The sequence below is a fragment of the Thermobia domestica genome, chromosome 1, assembly GCF_964235325.1.
Source record: "Thermobia domestica chromosome 1, izTheDome1.hap1.1, whole genome shotgun sequence".
NCBI lineage: Eukaryota > Metazoa > Arthropoda > Insecta > Zygentoma > Lepismatidae > Thermobia > Thermobia domestica.
In genome coordinates, this window is record NC_137454.1 from 100,290,640 (window position 1) to 100,313,661 (window position 23,022).

A 23,022-nucleotide genomic window follows, 5' to 3' on the forward strand; every position below is an offset into this window, starting at 1 on the left:
TATATTGATTTTTATTAATTTCGTACTAGTTATTTAGTTCCGTAGGATGTAGAAAAGTAAAGTTATACGACGCAAATCATTTGGGCTCTTATTACTCAATGTTGGACACTAGATCTAACATGAAACTAAAAGTAGTTTGACAGATAACTGTTTTAGATTATGGAATGAAAATAAAAGTAGAAAACAAAATAAAAGCAAGATCTACAGCTTTAGCTGTAATAACAGGTAAAACAAATGGGTGTTCGTTTCACATTGTAAAATTACAGTAGTCTACCAAACTACGAGGATTTACTATTGAAACAAGAAGTGGAAGATCTCTAGTATCTCAAGTTTTAATAGAGAGTTAACGAAGGAGATGGAGCCTCTTCTTGGAACATTGAAGCCATATCAAAAATCGTTTCTCGCTATCTGTTACAGTTTCCGTTCTATGAGAATCAATATTGAAACCGGAAGATGTAGTAGATTTCTCCCATTACTGGTTTTAGTGTAGGGATAAAGGCCAAGGTGAGCCTGTTCTGAAGTCACTCATTATTTATGTATTTTTGCATTTTATGCAGTTACCTGGAGATGAAATAATAAAAATAAATAATTTTGTGTGGAACAAACGAACATGAAAAAGCAAAATAGAGAAAATGTGGAAAGAGTTATATCACACACACACACACTTATATATATATATATATATATATATATATATATATATATATATATATATATATATATTGTCGCCATCCGACAACTCATAATTATATATTTAATCAAAGACATATATATAAAATAATCATTTTGAGACTTTTTGATAAAAACACTTCTCTTGGCAACACTAGATAGCTAATCTGAATTTGTTGTATTAATAGGTATAGAAAGAAAAAGAAAAGGAAGAATAGCGTTGGCGGGTAGAGCGAGAGAAGGACGGAAGGGAGTGACTGTTCTTTTAAATACGACAAGTGGCAAATTACACTCTTATTTAGTGTTGTAAATGATCCAAACTCCTTTTAAATGTGTGATTCACGTAAAAATGTAAGTTTCGTATGATAGTTGCATTAATAAAGGAGAATAAAGAGAGAGAAAGGTAAGATGGTCTGTAAAATGAACGCAAGAAGTATCAATGTGCAGTGTTAATAGCCTTAACATATCCAGAAATGTATACTACGCTCAGAAAGGTGAAAATAAAAGAATCATCCTTCAAACTAATTGTGTGGTGAAAGATTACTATACTGCATATTTGTCTGACAACAAAATCAGTGTTTTGGGGCAACTTATCCTACGGCTAGCGGGGTGTTGATCGTCATAATTTAAGAATAGTCTGTTCTTTTATTCCTACCGTGAAATTTTATATTTATGACGATAACTAACGGCCTATCGGTTTACGGTGCCAACATCAATAGGTCAAATTCAGTGTCGCCAGAGTGTGCTCATTGTATATAAATAACATGTATATAATGTGTGATCATTACGAACATAGCGACAATATATATATATATATATATATATATATATAACACTTCTAGTCATCAATTGCTGTTTTTGCTCTATAGTTATTAATGTTGAAACTAGGGATGGCCATTTCCGGAAAATTTTCCGTCTTCCGTTTTTCCGGAAATTTTCCGTCTTCCGCTTTTCCGGAAATATTTCCGTCTTCCGTTTTCCGGAAAATTTTCCGTCTTCCGCTTTTCCAAAAAATTTTTCGTCTTCCGTTTTCAAATTTCCGGTTTCCGGAAAAAATATTTTTCGTTTTCCGTTTTTCTGGAAAATGTGACCATCCATAGTTGAAACTGGACATGCCAGATTCTTACCACTTCCAGTTCTAATAGAAGGTTAAGGGAGGAGATGATCCATACCAAAAAACATCTCTTTTTACCTCTTGCCGTTTGTACTCTGATTCCGATATTTGTCGAGAGATAGACGGGCGGACGATCATAGCAGTTCTATAACTTTTCTTACGTAAACACAGAATTGAAAGTATAAAAAGATGAAGAAAAACTTTAGCATAGTATTCAGCTCAGTTCGAATGTTAATGGGTGAATTTGCATTTTCAGAATAATTGTTGAAATTACGATCATTATCAAGTCTATTTTTTTTTTTTTAAAATTAGGCTTCTTAGAGTTTTGAACTACATGTCGTAACCAACTTGGTAGTAAAACTGAAATTTTGTAGAATTAACCGTAACTCCATATTTTTTTTTCTCGCATAATGGCTACAATCAATTATAAATGTCAGAAAATACAGTTAGCAAAGAATATTAGTTTCTTTATTACTTATGTTCTTTAAACAAAAGAAAGTGAAAAGGATGCGGGATGCGGAGGGTTATGAAGGAAAATCACTAAGTTTGAAATTATAGTGATTTTTCCCAGAATTGTTTTTGTAATGATTAAGTACATTTTTTTAAAAGCATTCATCAAAATGAACCTAATATCCGTTTTCATCAGTTGTAAGTTTTCAGCACTAAAAAATTATTACTTCATGATTCATTCACTTTAAAATATGATTTTGTGTGTCATTGGATTGTTCAAAAATTCAAGGTCATAAAGATTCATATATTATATTAGTTCAGCTCATGAGTACTATATAGATTAAAATAGACAGTAGGCCTATATATTACAATATTTTTGTTATACACGTTATCCATAACAATATACGTAGTCTATTCATAATGAAATTCGGGGTAATTCCCACTGTCATATAGAAAGTACACATGTTGAAAACAATGTCCACAATGTAACTTGCTGTGACCTTCAGTGTATATTGCAGTCTAATTACTCAGTGTTACGTACTATACTAACAACAATGGAACCTCTGCTTCTGCATAAGAGGGTGGAGTAACTACAAGACTGGAATTAGCAATTATTCTCACGCGAATCAGTACAGACATGTTATTTCTCTTGTTCCAATGTCCTCATCTATATTCCTCTCATTCTAGTTTCAACTACTACTTGGCAGAATGGAGCAGAGTTTTCTTTTGTGTTTTTGAAGATACTCATTTTCTGAATAACTGCCACTTAAATTATTACCTAGGTATTAGCAGGTTCTTATTTCTGGTACTTTTTTCTTCTGATAACACCTGCTAAGGACATTTTCTTCAAACTTCACCCAACATAGACTTAGTAGCTATTCTGAAAGTTTTTAAACTTCATAAAATGTACCGTACAAAGTGTTCATGACTTTTAAATATTGTAACTTTTCTTGTAATACTAAGCAGAAATCTATAACAGTTATACCCTTTAGGGTAAAGGATATGGTTAGTCAATGATTATGAAAGAATTGATGGAATTATAATGTCGGAGTAAACAGAAGAACCCTGAAAAAATCCACAGACATGTTGTTATTCACAACAAATTCACACAACCTAGAATCGAAGAGGGATTTTTCGCACTATAAGTGAACGCCATATCACTAAGCCACTATTTTCCCTCTTTCTTTATATTTTTAACCCTCATGGTCCTGTCCATTAGGCTAAAGGAGACGATGAGAAATGAATAGTGAAAGGACAATGCATAACTTCTATTTCCTGAGTGGGATTCGAACCCACGACGGTTGCGATTGCTAGCCCAACACCATAGATTACTCGATCATGCAAACTGAGAGGCAGAAAGCCAAACAGAAACAAAAAATAAATATCATAGTATCTTAAGATTCTATTCAAAGAACGTATCACTGAATTAGGAGCTACACTAGAATGCAAAACCTTTTGTTGCCACACCATTGGTGATACCTACGTTAAAAAAAAAAAGTGCTTTAAAGAGATGAAATGGGAATAATTGATTTAACGCATAACATTTATATGTCCTGTTGGTTAAAAATCACACGGATATGAATACAAAAAAGTGAATGATAAAATCATTTGGGATATCAAGATAATAGGATAAAACCGGACAAACACGAGAGCATTATGAGCATAATAGTTAGCTTTAAAAAACCTCGTCTGTCAGAGATGGGCATTCCATCATAGCTTCCGCAAGCGACATGAAAGACTGGAAGCTGTTTCCCGAAGTTGTCCTGATGATAAAGAAATATATTGATTGTAGACTGTATATACTAATCCTAAGACCCTAAAACACAAAATGTAATGAGGAAGAAACAAACCGAAGGCATGGTTGATTGACTGAAATTCAACGTCTCTTTCCAGGACCCCGGAATGGGTCGTGAACGTACGTATGAGATCGAATTTCCTGGACCGAAGACGAATTTGAAAGGAAGCAAAACCTTTTAACAAGTACAGCACCGAGAGATATAATAGTAATAGTAATAATAATAATAATAATAATAATAATAATAATAATAATAATAATAATAATAATAATAATAATAATAATAATAATAATAATAATAGCTGAAAGCGAACTTTTTGATCTATAAAGAAACGTTGGTTGGATTGGGGTTTAGCATCCTGCGCAGCAACGAGGCTATATGAGACGTGGACCTATAGTTTAATGTGGTATCCAAACCAAATGAGCTCCCACTGGTTCTCGGGTCTCCCGTGCCGAAGACGCGTACACTAACTATATACCAACAAGGAAGATTTATAAAAAGAATTTTTAAAAAAGTCGAGCAATCGGACATCACGATATTCTTATACTGGTACTTAAAACACAAAACGGTGATAACTATCTACTATGTACTTTTACAATTTTATTACACGACGAAGAAAAGAATTTTGTTTAACTCTTTGGGGCACGGTGTCTCTAAAACGTTATTTAAAAGGTGGTATAATATAAGTACCACCGTGCTTCAAAGAGTTAAAGGAACAACTGAGATATCCTAAAATCAAAATTGTTACCCATTGTACTTGATCCGCAAAGGGAATTTTGATTGCTTTCAGATCATTACATTGTACATGATTTTCACTTAATAGATCAAATTGAATCAAGGAAAGAGAGTTTCAATGGAGATTGGTTTATTAGGATAAGATAGCATTAGAAGCACAAAACAGTATTAATAAATTAACTTCAAGAAAGGAAGTTTGACATTTGTAACATTAAGAAATATATTATGATCTTTGATGCTGCAAAGATTACAATAACTTATATGAGTAGGATATACATATTACTAAAGCCCGGATTTATATGCAAAATGCATGTTTATAACAACATGCAGAAACGTATGGAAAATATTTTTTTCTTTCCGACGGACTTGTAAGGATTCGTTTGAGACGCATATAAGTGCATATTTTGAGTGAATTTCGATGTGCATGCATATTTCGTAAACTTTTCAGAATACTGCATATTTCTGAGTTTTATTGCTGCATACTAGCATTATTCAAAATGTCACTTCAGAGTACATCACAAGAAAGTAGTTATATTTAAAGTGAACTGAATTACTTTGTAAACGCAGATGTTGAATAAAACTTGCATAGAATAATAGAATAAAATGTTGTATCCAAACTTAGTCCACCTGACTTGTCTTGCACATGGTCTTCATCGTGCAGCAGAAACAATCAGATGCCAATATCTGGAAGTAGATGCGTTTATATCAAATACAAAGAAAGTATTTGTGAAAGCTCCATTGCGTGTATGTATCTTTCGCGAGGCAGTGAAAAATGTTCCGTTATCTCCGCAAACAGTTTAAAACCGATAGGGCTCGTGGTAAAAGCTGTGTTGTATTATGCAGTAAACTTAAATCAAGTGAAGACAGTTGTAAACTCACTAAATCCTGATGATGCAGCCGCTATTTATATCTTCGAATTATCGAGATCGCACAGTATTTTAAATGAAAAGTTTAAATTACACAAATCACGTCTCTAACCTTTAGGGGTTCCGAGATATGGACATATTATTAAAATAGCTGCAATCATCCATTTCCCTCTCCTTCAGTCCATATGGAATTTTCAAAAATTCTTCCTAAGTGGTACTTTACGTCATGAATTTCATTTACTGCGCAAATTTCAGGTTTCTAGTTTAACAGTTTGGCCTAGGCGTATGGTCTATCAGTCAGTCAGAGCTTCTTTTATATGTCGAGAAGTAAAGTACAAGCACTCTTCAAAACTTCTTCAACAAGCATTTTAAAGAATACTGGATACAGCACATATCAATTAAGTATTGTTTCAAACTTTTCTTTTTAAAAAGGTACACCTACTCATTTAACATTGCTGTGATGAGACTGTTTCAACAAAATAAGTATAAGTAACATTCCTCAGATATCTTGTCCCTCCGTATCTCCTCTAGAGACGCCAATTATTGTTGTATTTTTTCTTATTAAAATTTCCTTTTATTTCAAGCTCGGTAGCCTACTATTTCAGTGTTGGATTGGCATTGAATGAATTTAAAGCCCTTGGCTCTACATTCCTTCACGTATGGCGTTCTCTGCAGTTAAATGCTTAGCCCAACCTCTCTCCATCTGGCTGTGGGTATGATTAGCATGTGTACGAGGTACTCAAACCTAGGCAGTGGTTCAGTCTATTCCATTTAACATGTCTGTCGACTTAACTTTTTTTTAAAATTATTTATTTTAAATAAATGCGTTTATAAAGACAGGTAGGTCGTGTCTAAAGACCATTTGAAACGGATTAAATCCCAAAGTTTCGGTCCTGATCTTATCCAATCATAGAGATATTGGATTTAAAGTATGCAAGAAGGAAACCGAACATCATAGCGCAAAGATTCACACCTCTATTCTGTTTAAATATGGTTTTAGTATCCATCTTCGCTATCAGCAGCTGAAGTATGAAACATAGGTAGTTTACAATAATGCTTGTTTTATGTGAATGAACGAATAGGGAAGAATAGAAAAGTTAACAGTACATATACACAAAGCATGAAAAAAATACAAATTCCACACCATTTTATATTGTCTATTTTTCATCTATTTTATGTCAATATCTGTTTCTTTTTAGAAGTTTTGCCTTTTTGCCTATATTACTGTACTATATTATGCTCATATTTAAAATATTGTGCATAGAATATACAATAGCAAAATGCAAAGCCGGTCCTTATCACTTTGACTGCCTGTGTGCTAATAGATGAGAAAATTAAAGAGATTCATGGTCATATTATCGTTTTACATATCATAAATACAGTAGAACCTGTTAAGTTCGCCACCATTTAGTTAGGCCACATACTTGGCTTTGAGTAGATTTTAAGGCCCCTTTCAGCAGCGAAGTTAGACAGGACCTACTGATTAACGTAGAATCCGAACCACATGAGCTCTTGCCAGGAATCGAACCCAGGTTTCCCACGCCAAAGGCGCGTACTCTAACCGGCCACATATTTAGAGAATCATGTACTGCTTTTAATTTTATCGTCCACTTTTTCTCTTGACTTTTAGAAATGACTAACTAATTAATTCTATGGCCTATGGAACCCACAGGTTAAATATCACGTTCACAAAAGCTCTCCATTGACTTCTATCCTTAGCCAACTGGACCCAGTTTCTACTTTATATTCCTATTTCTGCGAGATCCATCTTAATATTTTCCTCCCATCTGCGCCTAGGTTTTCCTAATGGTCGTTTTCCGATTGGTCTTCAGTAAAGACTTTGAAAGCGTTCCTACTTTCTTCCATCCTGGCTACATGACCTGCCCCCGAGATTTGATGACTAACAATGTTCGGTAAACCGTATAAATTATGTAGTTCCTTGCTATGAAGTTTCCGCCATTCCCCATTCCTGTTCTTCTTCGGTCCGAATATTCGCCTCAGGATCTTGTTCTCAAATATATTCAATGTTCTTCCCTTAGAGTAAGCGACCATGTTTCAACAGGCATGATTATCGTTTTATGTATACTTTGATAGAATTCGCGAAGACAAGAGCTTTTGAACTGAATAATAACACGGATTCCATGCTTTTGGTCGACATTTAATTCTTTCGTGAATATGGTTTTCGTTTGATCCTAGATACTTGAAAATATCCACTTTATTGATGACTTTCGATTAGAAATGACTTGTCTATAAATTCCAAACAGATTGACAAATTGGAATGCAGTTTTCATTGCTGTACAACGGTGGCATACGCAAACGGAGGAAGAGTTCGTGTTTCAACTGCTCTTTGAACAAGGTATGAAAAAATAAACATTTACCACATTAATATAGTATACAACTTGAGAGTTTCAACAGCCCCGAAATGAAATAGTGCACACGCTACTTACTGCCCTTCCCTTTACGTGTATGTGAAAGAAGTTTGCATTAGACTTCCATTAAGTAAAACTCGCTCCGAAGTTATTGACAAGAAACAACATTAAAAAAAGTATCAGTACTAGAGATAGGTTAAACCGGTTTCTAGCAAACCTGAAAACGGAAAAAACCGACATTTCGGGTTTACTCAAAAAAAAAAAATGGTTCTGTCTCAACAAAATTGATTTCGGTTTTCTTCAAAAACAGTTTCAGTTTTCAATGAAACCTTCTCCGTTTTCTCCAAAAAAGTTTTGGGGTTATAGTTGATCGTACCTCTGTTAGGATTTTGACTTTTCACAACACAAGCCATCAGACAGATTTATGCAAACAAATATCATGCTAATATATCCATTATCATACTCATTTCTTGTATAAATGGTATTATGATCTTTTCTCTATCTATCATACACTGCAACACCTTACTTTTGAGCTTGTAGTGTACTTTTAAACCCTAAAGAAAAGAAACTACTCACTTTAATCCTTTTTGCTAGCCTAGTGGCTGTTAGGCAAATAGAGTAGGTTTCTGTGCAGAATACCCATTGATACTCATAATATACAATGTCTAGTTTCCAAGCAATTCTTGATTAGGCATGGGCTCAGGTTAAAGTCCGGAAGAAGTATTAACTTTTAAAATTGATTCAACTGGAAAAAAAATCTTATCTTTAAGGGCTCATTCAACTTCATTAACTATTCATTTAATTAACAAACCTTAACGTAGACCACTCTGTGAGGTTAGTTTGCACTGGAATTACAATCAACAACAATAACCGAGGGAGAAGTAGAAAAAATCAAGCCAGCATTTTATCAAAAATGATACCAATGCGTTTACCAGAACTGAGGAAATTGTTAGAAAAAAAATTACTCCAATTAGGAAGGTGACCATCGGATTCAAACTCAGGATTTTCCGATAGTGAAGCCAGAATGCTAACCACTAACTTCGTTTGCTCAACAACTTCACAAAATGAAATTAAATCTTTGAGTTTTAACGTCCCACGATTATGTTCTTTAAGCTAAGGGAGGCGATGATTAAAGCAAGTGGAATGATGATGGAAGAAATGGTTAAATAAGAAAGTGGGAGGAAACGGGAGTACGCCGAGAAAACCCACGAGCACGATGTTGACCACCACAAACTTAACTTGGTTGGCCGGGAATCGAACCAGAGATCCAGAGGTAAACGCTCTACCACTGAGCCACAACGCTCGCAACAACTTCACAAAAAATGCCATAGTTACACTAAATAACAAATTATAGGTAACATGTTAATATTCAAGGTAAACCTTAAGACGTTTCCTTGCATTAAGAACGTGCAATATTAATGGACTTGTTCAAGTCATGAGTCAGAACGCTTTTAAAGACTACAAATCTCCCAGCAGGTTCATTGCATAGCTCTGGCAACTAGTGTACACACACTCACACATACACACACATACACGCACACACACATACGTCTATACATACCTCTGACACCAATATGACAACTGTATTGATATATGAATTATAATGTTGCAACATATGCTTTATCCTTTGCGAAATTGATGCAAGTGCGTATATGAATATAGAATATTCAATTGTCGATTTAGATATATTGTCGATGAATAATGGGCATTCTAGTTTAACAATCTGTTTGACCCTTGACTGCATTTTATGAACCATCAGAGAGTGAAAAGAGAGAAAAAAGTTATTAACACACACGTGTTTTCCGTGCAAACTGACATTAAAAGGCGTTTAATGGTATCCTTGGCCCATTCTTCTTATGAGTGGAACCCTTAAACATCGCAGTCCTCGTATAATGATAATGTGTCATCACAAATAGGCGATTTTGTGTTTGAAAACCAAAATTTGATCCTGACAATCACAGTATAAATTATCTCGTTAAATCAACGATAATATGTTACCTTAGCCAATCATTAAATAGTGTCAGGATACCATCATTTAGTGGAGTACGAGATGTTTGCAATATCTACAGAATTTACGATTTTATTATATATGTTTAATGTTACTTTTCTTCTGTGAAGAAATAAACATAATAATCTTTTGATTTTTGTTTCTAAGATGAGTTATAACTATTCCTCTGATTTTTAAAAGAATAACTTTATTATTATTATTATTATTATTATTATTATTATTATTATTATTATTATTATTATTATTATTATTATTATTATTATTATTATTATTATTCAGTTTAGCATCCGAAATATATGATAATGCTAGAATGAAGAAAGTAGAATGAAACGGGAAAACCCCGATAAAACCCAAGCAGACGATGTTTGGAAACTACAAAAGCCATTTGGCGTGGACTCGGATTGAACTAGGTACCCCACGCACCAGAGGTGAGAGTTCTACCAGTAACCCGCCGCGGTCCCATTTACTATTTATATTTAAAGATGGTAGGTAATTGTAGCTTTAAAAGAAATAAAGATAAATCAATGTTAAAACTGAAAACTATGTTCGTTTATTGTCTTTAATTTCGCAGCTATATTTGTAGTTTGGAAACAAAGCAATGCGCCTTCTCACAAGTTTCTCTTCAGACGTGTGGTTCGGATTCGATTTCTTTTTGGATTGGTTTCTTTGCTCTTGAGTTTGACGTTCCTTTTCAACACCAATGTTCTATCCAAAGACATAAAACTATAGTTTAACGTGGAATCCGAACCACAATGAGCTCCCACCAAAAATCGAATCCGGGTCTTCTGCGCCGAAGGTATGTTGGTACGTTATCCGTTTAACTATACAAGAAAACTTCGATTCCTCTTTGGTCTATTTGCCTATACAGTAGGGAATAACATACGCTACGCTAAATCAACAAATACTGCACTAAAATCGCCTTGACTTTAGGCAGCCCGACCAACTTCTGACTTCATCCCGGTTGCATACAGTCATGAGCAAGAAATATTAAGAGTCTACGCTCTCATCAGCATTATTTATTTATTTATTTATTTTTAAATTTCAGTTAGGGTACACTCGGTCTAAAAGTGCAAGAGCTTCTACAGGCCAGTCATCTTGAGTGAGGTTTTCCCGAGTTTTCTTCATTCACTAGGCAACTGGCCGAATGGCACCTAACACATAGATCTCGGGCGCTTCCTTCCTGCCCCAATTCTTTTTTCCTTCACTTTCCTCGGATAGTGTGATCGCCGAGTTACGTCATATTTCATACTTGACGGCCCCTAAATCGTATAGTTTCCGCAAAAATGGGAGAAAAGCAAGTTCCGAGCTGTGTATCTTGAGAGATGAGATACACCAGCCCAGGGGCATAAGCAGTGGGTGGATTCTGAAGGTTTGGACCTCCCGAAATCTCAACTTTTCTGTAAATTTAGGCTAATTTTAGGGATGATTTTATAAATTATAATAGGCTATAATTTATCCTCATATTGAATTTGGACCCTCTCCCCGAAAGTTTTGGACCCCTTCCGAAATAAATTAATGCGTACGTGTCTACCTCCCACATATAACAGGCATATGCTACAATTCAGCCGTGGCCTATGAGTGATCTCGGAATTGCGAGAATCGTTGCTTGTCTACATAGTGAGGTCTCCCCTGTGGTTATGCAACCACCCACAATATTCATAACTCGCCATGTTAAAGTTGAATATGATATCCACTTGGCGACAACGAATTCCGATGTCGTAGCAAAGCTCCCTTTCCCCTATGTTTATTTCCATCCACATTTACTTCAGAGACTTTTGGAGAATCCTTTATGCAATCATTAAGCGTGTTTTGTTCCCATTTTCGCAAGTCTCTCGCTCGGAAATTATGCGGTTTAGGGCATATGTTCATACAACGAACATTTTTTCGTATTTTGGTATGCATAATCACCTTTCAAATTTATGATACGGAATTTATTAACGTAGATCTTCCCCCCAAGAAATATTTCTTCCAACGCTACTGGACGAATGCTAATCATTCGACTATTAACTATTACGAAACTTCCTTTTTAATGTTTGACAGCGGTTTTTAAAATTTCTAAATGATGATGTAAGAATCTGGAGAGAACTAGTGTAATGTGTGCAAATAAAGATTTTTTTTTTTTTTAATGTAGAGAAACTGGAAACCCAACTGTCAACGTTAATTTTAACTAAAAGAACAGAATCTGTCTCAAATGTTTGCGGCAGATCCAAAATGTTCCGACCACGAAAGCATCTTTTCATCTTCCGTGTTGTGTGACGAGCCAAGTTAAACAAGCAACTTCACACTTCAGAGAGAGAGAGACCAAACATTTTCCCATGATAACCAAATTAGGTTTGAAGTATCAAGTATTCTAGACGTCGATGCAGACGGATGTTAATGTAGTGTGTACTGTAGATATACTAACTAAACAATATTTTAGGCACGCCCTTCCGTGTTCTGTTGATATATCTGAAGAAGGTACGCTTAATCTTCGACGTTCATAGAATACGTTTATCAAAAACAAGAGCTTTTAATTATTAGAATACTTGATGACGTTTTCTATTGTCTAAACGATATTAAAAGTGTACACTCATAGGTATTTGGTTCGTATAAGACACAAAATCCTGGATTTCTATCTAAGTTACTTGATATTATAGTTCAAGGAAGGTTATGGTGTCCCAAGCGGTTTTCAGATGGGTAGCATATCAACTTCTGGCTTTCTAATAATTTCTCAAATGCCTCACAATTCAAGACCAAAAATTCCGTATCTCATCTGGATTCGATCCCGGGGCTGAACAGAATAAATATATTACACGACAGTACCTTTTCAGAGCTCCTCCGTGGCTAAGCGGTTAGCATACGCGTCTTTGGCATGGGAGACCCGGGTTCGATTCCCGGCGGAAGATCATGTTATTCGGATTCCACGTTAATCAGTAGGTCCAAATCTCATACAGCATCGCTGCTGAAAGGGACGTTAAACTCAAAATCAATCAATCAATCAGTACCTTTTCAGTAGTATATAAACTTAAACATTGACTTTTAAGGGTCTTTACAGGGAAAAGATACTTAGTGCAGTCAAGATACTTAGTGGCATGGGCCACTAAGGTGTATACTTTTTGGGTGCGTTGCTCCAGATTCGATTTGATACCTCGCATACAAATCCGAGTAATGTTTCGGAATTCACTTTAAAAAAGGAGGGTTTCATCTCGCATGGATTTGGTATTGAAAAGAGACACAAAAAGCTATTTAATCAATCAATCAACCAAAAGTGACCGATCCCTACAGATACCTTAGTCTCCCCCTTTTGGGGGGGCAGGGCTTTCAAAATACGTAGTAAAAAATGTTAATACTGCAAAAATACTGGTAAGCGGCACTAATGATAAGTATTAAGAGCGTTATGGCACTGGAGATAAGTTTCGTAGCTCCTTCAGTCTAGAGCGCCAATTCCTGAAGTCGTCACAGGATTATGGAAAGCAGTGGCGTACGCAACGTGGAGTTTCACAGTTTTAATCCCTCTCCCTTCCTTGAGTAAGACGATATACGAAAATAAACATTTACGTTACATATATACAAACACCTGAAATTATATGAACTTGGGAACTTGAACTCGTCTCTTGAGGAACTTCTGCGCACGCCACTGATGGAAAGAATTGGTAAAATGAGAATGTAGAAGAAAATGGTAGTACTGAGAAGACTAACGAACACAATGTTGCCTATTACAAAAGCAAATGACCTGAGATGGAACCAAGTTCCTTTGCACCAGAGGTAAGCGCTCTATCACTGAACAACCATGCTCCTATTCCTATAGATAAAAGAATTATTTTTATTAATCTCTTTTCGCATGGATTATTAATTGTAAGATAACTGCATTGCAGTGGCAAGGAAAAATAAGAGAAACACAAAGGACTGAGACTTCTTGGTAGTACTGAGAACTCTCTTGGCACCTAATGATATTTTCGTGTAGGAAAGGAACATGTTTTTATTTAAGGAAGAATAAATAGTTCCAGCCAAATATGAGGCATCATTTGATGCTGTCATGATTCAAGAGGTTAAAATGTTGAGTTGTTATGACATTTATTTTCTGAATACAGTTTAATTGTTCCATGAATTTCTAATGTAATTTTCAGTACGCTGACAAACAAGATAGCCTATTAGAAAAATGAAATGAAATGAAATCTTTGAGTTTTACGTCCCACGGTTATGCCGGTTAGGGTAAAGTAGACGGTGATGATGAGTAATGAATGAAATGATGGAATGAAGAAAGTGGGAGGAAACGGGAGAACCCCGAGGAAACCCACGTACACTGTAGCCTATTAGAATTAGCATAATGGTTACTATTTGTGAATCGAGTTTAGTGAATGTGTAACACGATCAAGTCAATACTTAAAACTCGACAGACCGGTAGTTGAATGTGGAATATTCACGAGACGTGCAACGCCGAATAAATGTCAATCATACGGGTAAACTAACAAATGCAACTGCAGAAGTCAATATTTTGCTGCTCTCTCGTTCTCTCTCTTTCTCAACAGTGCATCATCCCAGTCAATTCGCAAAAATGAAATAATAATAATAATAATAATAATAATAATAATAATAATAATAATAATAATAATAATAATAATAATAATAATAATAATAATAATTATTATTATTATTATTATTATTATTATTATTATTATTATTATTATTATTATTATTATTATTATTACAACTGAGAATATGGAAGAACAAGTGGAGTTATAAATATGAATAATAATGTAGAAGAAATTAGTAGGTAGGAATAACTTTTGCTTACTGCTTCGTGTCCCCCCTCCTCCATGTAGCATAGTCGCTAGCACTCTCGTCTTTGGTGCGAGCGGTCTCGGTTTCGATTCCTGGTGGGAACACTCGATCGAAAAAGTATAAAAGCTTTTCCAGGACAGCCTTCTTAAATCAGGTTTTCTTGGGTTTTCCTCATTCATACCAGATAAATGGCCGCTTCCTTTCTTTCCCAACCCTTTCTTCGTTCCCATTCCTCGGATAGTGTGATCACTGAGCGAAGTCATCCCTCATCGTAAAAGGCTAACATGGCCATAGACGCCAAAAGCCCAGAAATCTAATTCTTAATGCCCTATTTACTGTTTCAGTGTAGGCATACGACCGCCGTAATATGAAATGTAAACTAACGTAGACTATCAAAGGTTGAAATGAAGTGAAATCTTTAAGGTTTACGTCCCACGATTATGTCGGTTAGGCTAAAGGAGACGGTGATGATGAGAAATGAATGAAATGGTGGAATGAACAAAGTGGAAGGAAACGGGAAAACCCCGAAAAAAACCCACAAGCACGGTGTTTGTCCACCACAAAGTCCACACGGCGCGAGCTGGGATCGAACCAAAGACCCCAAGCACCGGAGGTGAACGCTCTACCACTGAGCCACCGCGCCCCCCTGCTATCAAAGGTTGTTCATTGGGAATCAGAGAAATAAGGAATACTAAACACTAGGTACTCGGATACCTCGCTTTTGATGCTATAATCTAACGTTCAGTTCCAGCTTGGTCCAGTCTCCGTCAGTCTATAAATTATGTTTTCAATAAACATTAAGTTCTGCAGAGCGGAATTAGGTAAAGGGCATTCGGTATCACCAAGTGACATTTGAAAGTTTCATACTACATCATCATTTACTTAGTTTACTGACAAAGATGATGAGTACCTGGGGCGTCATTTGAGAGAGCAGGAAGAGGTAATTGCCCCTTCCCCTGGGTTTTAAAAATACGCACGCTTTCATTAATTGTATAGTAATATACTCTTAAAAACGTGAAGTTCTTATATGAGTGGAGAATCTTGCCCCCTCTAGGAAAATCTGACATGAAACTACTGATTGGTACAGTTAGAAATAATATTAAGTATAGGTTTCAGTTATCATTTCTTATACCTCAAACCTATACTTAATATTTCTGACTTTACAAAGGAATAACACCCATGACCCTACCTGAAATACCTTAATAATTTCTTTCTTCTGATTTCATGTTTAGATGGCCTATTTGCGGAAGCCTTAAATTGCAAATAACATGTCGGTGTTCGGAATAAGAAGGAAGGGCTATGTCTGACCAAAGGCTCTTACTTGTGAGTGCCATGTGGACAGTACAATCGACTCTAATAGTCCAGTGTGTGAATTAGGTTATTGATATTTGGAGAGATGAACTGAGATCCAACAAGATCACAGATGTCTGAACGTGCAATAAGTCAAAATGAGAGAATGACAACTTCCTTCCTCTTTGTGTCTCCCCCAACGATTACACAATTACGATTATCTGAAACAGTAATAAAAAAACTTATTAAACATAGGAATAAAAACTAAATTTACTGTAGGTCCTGTTTCGTCGGAGATACCCACACCCAACCTTCCCGAATGTGTTTAAGTATACTGTAGACTGAAAGTATCTTTAATAGTACAAAATCAACATTCAAATTCACCGCCGATAATGGACCGAAAGATATGAGAAGGGAATGCAAATAACAATCTATACACCAGGGTTGCCAACTTTCCTTAAGAAAAAATCGGGATAGGACAATCGGTGTTGGAGCCCCCCTTCCCCCCCGGAGATTCGTACGGCGAGTCGTTGAAAAGAATGTAAATAATCGGCTGAAAAACACGAACCTGAATGAATGCGGCAATTTTTTTTTTTTATTTTCCTGCATAAAATATACCAACTATCATCATAATCGGCTGGATTATCAACTCAAGACAATTAGAGATTAACTATAATTTAATTTAAAGACGAGCTGCTATTTTTTTCATGAGTCAATTTAAAACACAAATTTGTTGAATTGATTCTATACATAAAACTGTGTGTGTAGAAGAATAAGTCATTCCTTTGTAAGAGTAGCCCAATAAAATATTAAATAACTTTGAAAATCGTTAAATCGGGACAATATGCGTCCCAACGAGCGTCCGGTCGGGACGCGGGACAAATAAGTCAGAAATCGGTACAGTCCCGACAGAATCGGGATGGTTGACAACCCTCCTATACACAATGAAACATTTAAACTGGAAGGCGGTGAAAACAGAAGAAAAGAAAACGCAAATTATAGTATCCGTATAAAATTTAGAAGCCAAAAATGAATAGTTTACATATTACATTTCGATATATAGCAAGTAGATTAAAATAGCATGAAAGGGCAAAGACCAGTAGACAATCCGTACTAACTTTCTATCACTAAACGTGATTTGCCAGGGGTAAACAAGCATTCTCGGGGGGAATAGTTCAGATAGTTTCTAGGTGGGGGTGGTGGTCAAAATATGTGTCTGCTACTCCTTAATTAAAGTAGCTCCTAAGTTATCTTGTGATTTTAAGACAACACGAAACTTTTCTTTGTCTCAAACTGAAAACGAAGTGTACTGGAAACAGATGGATGTGAGACTGCAACTATGAAGCCATACAAGCCAATTTTGCGTGGAAGAGGGGGGGGGGGCAAAACCGCAGATGTCAGTAGATTTTCAGATTTTTAATTGGCATTTTATTATTATTATCTTATGGATTAAAATGTATACAAATGTCAAACTCGGGAGGAGGGGGTAATTGTCCTCTGGATCCCCAAATAACACACATCTGACAGCTTACAGTTGCAACAGAGAGATCTAAAGATTCAACAAGCCTTTTTTTCATTTTTTTTTCAGGTTTCCTTACACAAAATGTTTGCCGAACATCTCTTCCAGTAGGTAAATTATTTACGTTTAAGAAGAACTTAACTTATTAGTGACAACAACAAGTTTAATGAGCACTCCTCGCTTGTCTAGTGCGTATCAATCAATTCCTTGTAGTAATTTAACAGTAACGAAATAACAGTATATTTGTCAGTAATTTGTTGTAAGTTTACTATAAAAAATACAATTTCTTAAACCCATTTCAATTTATTTATTTATCTATTTATTTATTTAATATTTTAGTACCATTGTTTAGTACGTAGACTGAGTTGAATTCTATTGTTTTGGTTTCAGGTTGCCTATTCAGGGCCGAATTAATACATTTACTTCTTAGACTACGCTACGAAAATTGCCCTTTCCAATAAATAAATAAATAAATAAATAAATACTAGATATTTGTACTTACCAGTACCGAATTTGAAGATGCTGGTGTTACTGTTGCCCATTCTGCTTTAAAACATGGCGAACATTTTATATTTTGATAAATCTTATAGATTTTGTTGTAAATAAAGAAAGATCAAATTTTCGTCGATAATGCACTCAGTCGCGGCTAAAGAAAGTACAAATGTTCAATATAGCTACATTTATACGGCAGGATCACTCTCATATAATGGACTATAGTGCAAAAACGCCCATATTCGAAATTTCTACTAAGAAAATTAATTTATGCTGTAATATAGAAGGAGGGGGAGCGAATTATTCCGCCCCATGCTCCAGCCTACTCGGCTTAGGCGTTAAGCTGGTCCTGCGCCTACATGACAATCTCACGTGTAAAGCAGAGCGATCATTGAAAGGTTTGTATCTACAACAGAAAGGTAACTCAGCTCTCATTACCAGTGTAGCGAATAGAGCACGGGGTCCCGGGAGAGCACGTTTCTTTGGAGTACGGGATTCCGGGTTCCAGAGGGTAGAGAAAGGGGGACCAGAGGGGCTGCCGCCCAAAGAGGTCAAACAATGTACTTTGGTACTTTGATGTTTCTAATTTTTATATATTTTTTGTTTGTAATTTTTCTATTTGTACCTATAACAGCACTTGCCCCTCCCCCCCCAAATACACATCCTGGCTACGCTACTGCCGGGTTCGATTTCTTATAAGAGGATATGGAATCACTATAGTGGTTCCAGATGTCTCTCTATATAGTCTATCTGCTGAAAAATGACGTAAATCCGAATCAATCAATCAAGATAATGTGGAAGGTAGAGAGAGGAGAGTAGGAATGCGCTTGACAGAAGAGTTGATCCTGTCTTGTCTCGAAAATGTGTTGGGAAATCGATGTCTCGTTCTTGAATTTCTTTATGAAAATTCATCTTGTCTCGTGCATAATCTTAGAGGAGAAGATTGCAATGACTAATATATTATTCAACTAAATCCCTACTTCAAAGAAAATTAAATTGGCGGATGATCATAAACGCATGGGCGTTTTTATTATTATTATTAATAGTGAATACACGAATTGAGCTGACAGTTATGAGAGAATCTTATGGTTAAGTTCAAATAAATTGAACACCTGTCAACACAGCCGCCGATACCGAGGGAAAGGGATTGTGCAGCCCCTCTAAAGTTTGCTTAGGTCTTCTAAGATCTGAAGTGGCCCTGCGTAGCGTGGTCGCTAACGCTTTCACCTTTGGTGCAAGCAGTCTTGGGTTCGATTCCGGGTGGGGACACTCGGTCGGAAAAGTGTGACAGGTCAGAAATTCTGAATGAGGTTTTTCCTGGGATTTTTCTTATTCACACTGGGTTAATGCCAGGGTGGTACCTAACGTAATAATCCCAGGCCACTTTCTTGGTTCCTCATGCTTTTCTTCTTTTCCAATCCCCGGGCAATATGATCAACGAGGGACGTCATCCCCTATATGTATGTCAGGCTAACATGGCCACAGATGCCGAAAGCTCATAACTTTAATTCCTAATCCTAATCCTAAAATCTGGATATATTTGCTAACAAAACACATATACCTCATTCCTCCTTCCTAAAGTTACACAGAAATCGGTGTCGAAGACAGTCATCCCTTAACAATTCTCTATTCGCAGCAATAAATTATCAGTTTAAACACATAACAGTCTGAAGCGATGCTTCAAAAGAACGAACAACATACTGTTCCCTGCAATTGTAAGAATGTACCATTATAACGGATAATGTACCATTTATAAAATTTCTAAGAATGGGCGGATGCCTAAGAACGCTGTTTTTGTTGTTACTCTTATTCTTACAGCTACAAAAAAAAAAAAAAAAAAAATCATTACTGTCAACATAGGAAAGAAATACTTACCAATTGTGGTTGGAGGTTTGGGAAGAACATCTGGTTTCGGAGATGTTGGCTTCAGTGGAATCCCACCAGAATCTTCATTCGGCTTAAACACAGCCCTAAATTTGGAACCACAATGCGAACAGCAATTGCCCATGTCTATTTCTTACTGACACTGATTTCAACAAAACAGAAAACACTAATTAATCTGATTTAGAACAAAACTAAATTAAAACGCACGTGACAATCAGTTCCACACATTTAAACTCCGTATGAAAGAAAAAAAATAATTAAAATCACAATAAAGAACACTGCTACAAGCTCACTTTTTTTTATTTATTTTCTTTTTAAATGAAGATCAAAGAGGAAAAAATAAAGTTACAAGAGCTTGTGGTTTTCGTCTCGACGATATTGTCCGTAGGCGTGGCTAAAAAGGAACCAGTTTATTAGAGATTCTTGCTATCACCCAAATCCTTTCTGGTCTCTTGCCGTGTGTGTAATCACTACTCACACATGCAGTCAGTCCAGCGTGCTTGGTGTTTTCTTCTGGCGCGGCAGAAACTAGCGGCGTCTGGTGGAGGATTTCTTTTTTGATGCTTGATGGTCTTGGACCGTCTGTCGTCTGCTACTGTATACTCTTGATCAAACCAACTTTCTTATTGGCTGGCAGTTATACTACAAGTAACCAATGACACTGTGCTCTTTGATTCGGTAGTGTGTGTTCTGGTTTCGAAGTACACATGTACTGCATTTAAAACATTTTTTTGTATCGCTTGTATTAATAAGTGTCAAACGTATTAATATAATGTTTAGCTTACTTATATCTAATGATTCTATCAAAGTTCAGTTACTATGAACACATGCCTATTACTACTATCTCACGCAAAAGCGTTTAGCGGTTCAATATATTGCTATGTATGTTTTGACGGTCACATTGCGTGGGCTGAGCTATATAATGTGAATAACAACGGACATTTCGAGCGGAATTCCGCGAATACTTTTTTTTTTCTTTTTTAGTCAGTCATTGTCAATGGATGACTACTACATAGTCAGATTACATTGAAAAGTAAATTATCTAACATTGCTATGACTTGCTTTGGTTAGGAGCGGAAACATGGATTTGTCAGCGTCGTAAAGTCCAATAAAAGTTATGTTATATATTCTGTCACTTTTTTTCTTTCTTTTTATCGGAGTCTAACGAGAATCAAGTGAATACTAGATTTTTAGTACGTATAAGTATCTATGCATTATTCCAAGTACAGGACATTAAAGTAAAGCATGTTAATTCAGAATGTAAATTGATGTGAGTTACACCAATACTGTAATGTCAGGGTGAGTCAGTTCCAGTTTTCATTCACCTTATTTGTGTATCACAAGTTCAAATTATATTCATCATCCTGCATGCTTTCTAAAACTTCTACGTGCTGTTATGATCAATGGAAAAGCCAGTTTTATTTTTGGGGGGGTCTAGCGGAAGAATAGAAATATTTTTTGCGGGGGCAGCTATTTTTCTTATATACGGAAAATAATAGTTTTTCATTTCCTTACTAACATTATAATACTTGTCTGGGGGCAGTCAGATGAACAAGCGATGCCACTGGGGCGCTCGCCCCTTGCTCCCTCTAGCGTGGTCACTGTTTATGATTAGATTGTAGTGAACATGAAATGAAATGAAATCTTTCAGTTTAACGTCTCACGATTATGCCATTTAGGCTAAGGAAGACGATGATTAAGGCAAGAGAATTATGATGTAAGAATTACAGTAGTGGAATGAGAATATGGGAGAAAATCGAAATATCCCGAGAAAGCCCACGAACACAATGATGTTCATCACAATCTCACTTGACCGGGGATCGAAATAGGAACCCCACTAACCAGAGATAAACGCTATGCCACTGAGCCACTGTGCCCCCCAATTAGCTTGTGGTATGCCCATTTTCGCTGTAGGTATATACGTTATTGGATCTCATGCCCAGTATTGGCTACATATTTTCATGCTTTAATCCAGCGAACACAAATGAAAAGCCACTTGAATAAACAGGAAAAAAAAAACCTAGTGAGTCAGTGTCAATACCTTTGACAAGCATCGCCCAGTTGATGTGCGCTATCGATTCGACGTGAGCCCTTTTTAAAACCAACCCCGCAGATTTTATTATATTACCCTTACTGCTGTCTAGTGGCTAGGGCACCTGTTATCACGTTCAATTCTCGGTGAAAAAGCACTAAAATTTGAACTCATTTCGATGGTTTGATTTCCACCTTAACTTACGTCCATTTCTCATTAACCCTAGGAACTGAAAACGGAATCTAAAAACTTTAACAAACAAATTTATTATTATTATTATTATTATTATTATTATTATTATTATTATTATTATTATTATTATTATTATTATTATTATTATTATTATTATTATTATTATTATTATTATTATTATTATTATTATTATTTTGGAAAGTGCGTAAAACTAAAGACAAAACATAACAGTTACTCTTCATTTTATGTAAGTGTACAAGAAAACGAGTTTGATACTGTATGTAATGCAAATGTATGGCCAGATGGTGTATTGTTTACTAGGTTTATGGGCCGTCTAAAAACTGAAATGTTGTGGAATCACCTGAAAATGATTTAAACGGAAAGGAAGAAAAGTCAGGTAAATAAATTTGTCTTTCTTTGTAACTTAAACCAAAATATGAGTACCTTGCACTTATTCTATCAAATTGTAAATGGTATTAATACAAAAGAAGGGTCTTTCACGGACGAAGTAAATTGTGAGGATTACGATGTCTACTGTATCACAGAAACATGGCTGAAGGAAACAAATGTGCATTTTGTACAATTATCTAATAAATACAATATCATTAGGAGGGATAGGAACCTGGCATTAGAAAACAAATCTAAGGGGGGTGGATGTATGGTTTTAATAAACAATAAATATTCATACTCAATGATACAAGTCCCTGACGATAGATTAGATGTAATAGTACTAAAAACTTTAATCCCTGACCACAAACCACTTTTACTTTGTTTGCACTATTTTTGACCTACTTTACCGTTAAAGAATTTTACAAATTACTGTGACTGGTTGAGTTCTTACTTGT

General features: G+C 35.7%; 1 protein-coding gene across 1 annotated transcript in view; it reads right to left on the minus strand.

Annotated features, from left to right (window-relative positions):
* The window catches only part of LOC145687685 (annulin-like), a 172,884-nt gene extending 152,370 nt beyond the window's left edge, over positions 1–20,514 (minus strand). Inside the window, exon 1 of the mRNA XM_081761145.1 lies at positions 19,945–20,514. Within this exon, the coding sequence (XP_081617271.1) occupies positions 19,945–20,077 (133 nt within the window). The 5' untranslated portion in view covers positions 20,078–20,514. The remainder of the gene's footprint in view (positions 1–19,944) is intronic.
* Positions 20,515–23,022: the final 2,508 nt, after the last annotated feature.